The sequence below is a fragment of the Sceloporus undulatus genome, chromosome 1, assembly GCF_019175285.1.
Source record: "Sceloporus undulatus isolate JIND9_A2432 ecotype Alabama chromosome 1, SceUnd_v1.1, whole genome shotgun sequence".
Taxonomy (NCBI): Eukaryota; Metazoa; Chordata; class Lepidosauria; order Squamata; family Phrynosomatidae; genus Sceloporus; species Sceloporus undulatus.
Window position 1 is genome coordinate 281,030,176 of NC_056522.1, and position 3,590 is coordinate 281,033,765.

Here is a 3,590-nt window from a genome sequence, read left to right on the forward strand (position 1 = left end):
AAACCCCCAAGCGCCTCCTCCTTCCTGCTCTCCCTGAGCCTCTGCCCTCCCTGCATCTCTCCGGGCATTTCAACGGAAGAAGCCGGCCCAGGGCACAGTCTGTTTCCTGCCCAGAGAGAGGCAGAGGGGTGTCTGAGGAGCAGCAGGAGCAGACGGATCCCCAGATGAGCCAGACTCTTCTCGTCTAGGGAGGCTCTCCCGGGGGGAGGGGGGCTGAGAAGAAAAGGCAGACTCCTGGCAAAGCTGGGCATCTGAGAGGGCTCCTCCCGGGAAGAAGCAGGAATGCTCCGGCAAGGGACTGTCCGCGGGGAAATCCCACCAAGGGGTTGTGGCCGGAGCATCCCTGCTTCTTCCTGGGGGGAGTCCGCTCAGATCGCGATGCCGTCCGAAAACCTTTGCCGCGATGGGGCCACTTTGCTGAGAGTGAGTGCGCCTTTGGGACTCCCGATTTTCCTCTCTGGGATACTCTGCGGCCGACGTCGTTCTTTCAGCTGGGGCCACCAGCTAGCTCTCTCTCTCTCTCTCTCCCTCCCCTCCCTTCCAGGGGCCATCATCAGCGGTTCCACAGCTCCCTCCTGAGGCCCAAAGGGGGGCGCCCCACCCGAGGAAGGCCCCCGGGAGAGAGGGAACCCTCCGGGGAAAGAAGGAGGGGAGGAGGAGGAGCCTGGGCGAGAGGAGGCGAGGCGGGCTCCGCGAAGGCAAGGCTGGGCAAAAGGCAGGAGGCGCCGGCCAGGCAGGATCGCTGGCGTTGGCGCTGGGCGCCTGGAGGAGGCTCCCTTTGGCCCAGGAGAAGGGCCCCCGCAGCCCCCCTCGCAGCAGCAGCAGCAGCAGGAGGAGGAAGGCAGCGGCTGCTCTCCTGGGGCCCGTCCCTTCGGGCATCCCTTGAGCAGCTAGCTGCCAGAGGCGGCGATGGCTCTGGGCCGGGGCTGAGGAGGGGCCCGCCTTCCATGGCGCGGGGGCTGCTGCTCTTGGTGCCGTCGGGGCCCTGATGGCTTCGGGGGAGGCCAGGCTGGCCGTGTGGGTGGGCCCCGAGGAGAAGCTGGTCTCGGGCCTCTCGCGGCGGACCACCTGCGCGGAGGTCGTGCGGGCGCTGCTGGAGGAGAGCCGGGGGCGGCCCCTGGGAGCGGGCCCTCCTCGGGGCTCTCTCCCGGAGGAGGAGGAGGAGGCCTTCTGCCTGGTGGAGCGCTGGCGGGGCTTGGAGCGGGCGCTGCCGGCCCAGACGCGCCTCCTCCGCCTCTGGGGGGCCTGGGGCGCCGAGCGGGAGCACCTCCGCTTCCTCCTCCGACGGCGCCCTAGCGGCCCCGAGGCCTCCTCCCCGCCGGGCCTCCCGGGGCCCCGCAGCGCCGAGGCCCGCGTGGTGCCCAGCAGGCAGAGGGGGCCCCCGCAGGACAGCGCCGGCAGCCCCGGGGCCCCGCTCCTCCTGCGCCCGGCCCTGAGCGGCAGCAGCAGCAGCCAGGAGAGGCAGCGGAGGGTGGTGCGCAAGGCCTTCCGCAAACTGGCCAAACTCAACCGGAGGAAAGGCGGGAGCAGCCCCGTCCAGGAGAGGAGGAGGAAGAAGGAGCAGCCCCAGGAGCAGGAGGAGGAAGAGGAGCAGGAGGAGGAGGAGGAGGAGGAGGGCGGCCAGGGCTGCCGGCGTCGGGCCTCTCGGATGGCGGCGCTGGTGCAGTTGGTGCTGGCGCAGGACCAGACCCTCCGGGAGCAGAGCAAGCGCCTGCGGGAGCTGGACGGGCAGATCGAGCGCTACGAGGCCCGCCTCCACCTGGAGCGCATGCGGCGCCACGGGGTCAACTACGTCCAGGAGACCTACTTGGAGAGCGGGGCCCCGGAGGAAGAGGGGCAGGAGGAGGAGGAGGAAGAAGAAGAAGGCCAGGGAGAGCGGGGCGCGGAGCAGGAGCCAGGGGAGGGGGGCTGCCTGGGGCCGGGACCCGGCGGGTGGGCGGCGCTGGCGGCGCTGTCGGAGGAGCGGGCCCGGCAGGAGGCCCTCGGGGAGAGCCTGGCCGCCCAGATCCAGGAGGAGCTCAACCGGCGATGGATGCGGCGCCGGAGGCAGGAGCTGGCCCTGGCCGCCGCCGCCTGCCGCTCCGCCTCGTCCTCCCCGTCGGAGACGGACTGCGAGACCACGGAGCTGCTGGGCCGGGAGCCGCTGCCGGCGGAGGAGGAGCGCCTGCGGACCCAGCTCAGCACCAGCCTCTACATCGGCCTCCGCCTCAGCACCGACCTCCACGCCGCCCGGGAGGCCCTGGAGGACAGCCACCGCGCCTGGCGGGAGAAGGAACGGCAGCTCCGGCGCCTCCTCCAAGAGGAAGAGGAAGAGGAGCAGGAACAGCAGCAGCAGCAGCAGGAGGAGGAGGGCTGCCCCCCGGAGCCCTCGATCAAAGCCGGGCAGCAGCAGGAGGAGGAGGGCGACGGGGAGGACTCCGACACGGGCCTCAGCTCCATGCACAGCCAGGACTCCGACTCCGGGCCCGGCAGCGGCGGCGGCGGCGGCGGCGGTGCCTCCGAGTCCCTGGTCTAGCGCTGGAGCCCCTGGAGGGCAGAAGGGGGTCGGACTGGCTGACCCTCGGGGCCCTTCCACCTCTAGGACTCTGCAGCCACACTTCGGCCCCTCTTCAACTGCACCAGCTTTTGGCCCCTTTTTGCAAAATGGATGAGGAAATAGTGGCTCTTCTTAAACATCCCCCACACAATTCTTTGGGGGAAAACTCCCCAAAGTCGTTTTGCATCTTTGATCCGACAGCAATAGTCCTTGCTGTCCTACAGAGTCCACTCGAGGGCAGCTAACAGCAATTCATGCTTCCTTTGCCAGCGCTGGATATTAGCTCCCAGGAGAGATAGCAGACCTTGGTCTTCAAAGCCCTCCTTCCCTCCCTTCCATTCAAACAAAGGCTTCACTTTATTAAAAAGGACATGAAACGGGCAATATTTTCTTTGCCTCCATATTGCAGAAGAGTTCTAGGGAAAGGACTTCAGGGTTTACCTTTTATTATAGACCTTGAAAGGAAATACTTTGGGCAGAGCTTTGGCTGTCTCCAGACTATTTTTATCTTCTTTTTTAAAGGATGGAATATTTGCATTTCATTCAGTGTTGGAATTAACCTGTTTCTTTTTTAAAAAATTCATATCAAAATATTTTTATTTTTGAATTGAAGCTCGAATCCTTGAGTTCTCCTTTGCAAAAATGAGGCGTCATGTGTTTCTATTTGTAGAATTGGTTTAATAATCTGTTTTCTGGTTGAAACTAAACTGGTGGCACCTTGATGCCAACACCACACACATTCCCCAATAATACAAAGGCAATGGTCTAGTAAACAGTACAAAGATTTTCCTTGAAAGAACGAGTTTTCTCCTTTGAGAAGAATTAAAATAAAACAGCAGAAGACACAATAGTAATAGTTTGGGTGATGGCCTGTCAGACTGTTTGGGAGGAAAGAGCAATAGATCACAGCACACAGAAAGAAGAGTTTGGGGAGTCAATTTTACATGCTAATAACCATTAAAAGCAAATGGAAATTGGACCAAACCATGAAAAGAAAAGAAAAAGAAAGAAAGGAAAATTGGTGACAGGCACATGAGAACCTCAGGTCCAAAAC

The 3,590-nt window shown here is 62.6% G+C and overlaps 1 protein-coding gene across 1 annotated transcript; it reads left to right on the plus strand.

The window, feature by feature from the left end:
- The first annotated feature begins 988 nt into the window (after positions 1-988).
- RASSF10 (Ras association domain family member 10) lies at positions 989-3,112 on the plus strand. The gene has a single exon (XM_042459521.1). It carries the CDS (start codon positions 989-991, stop codon positions 2,513-2,515), a length of 1,527 nt encoding a protein of 508 aa, XP_042315455.1. The 3' UTR covers positions 2,516-3,112.
- Positions 3,113-3,590: the final 478 nt, after the last annotated feature.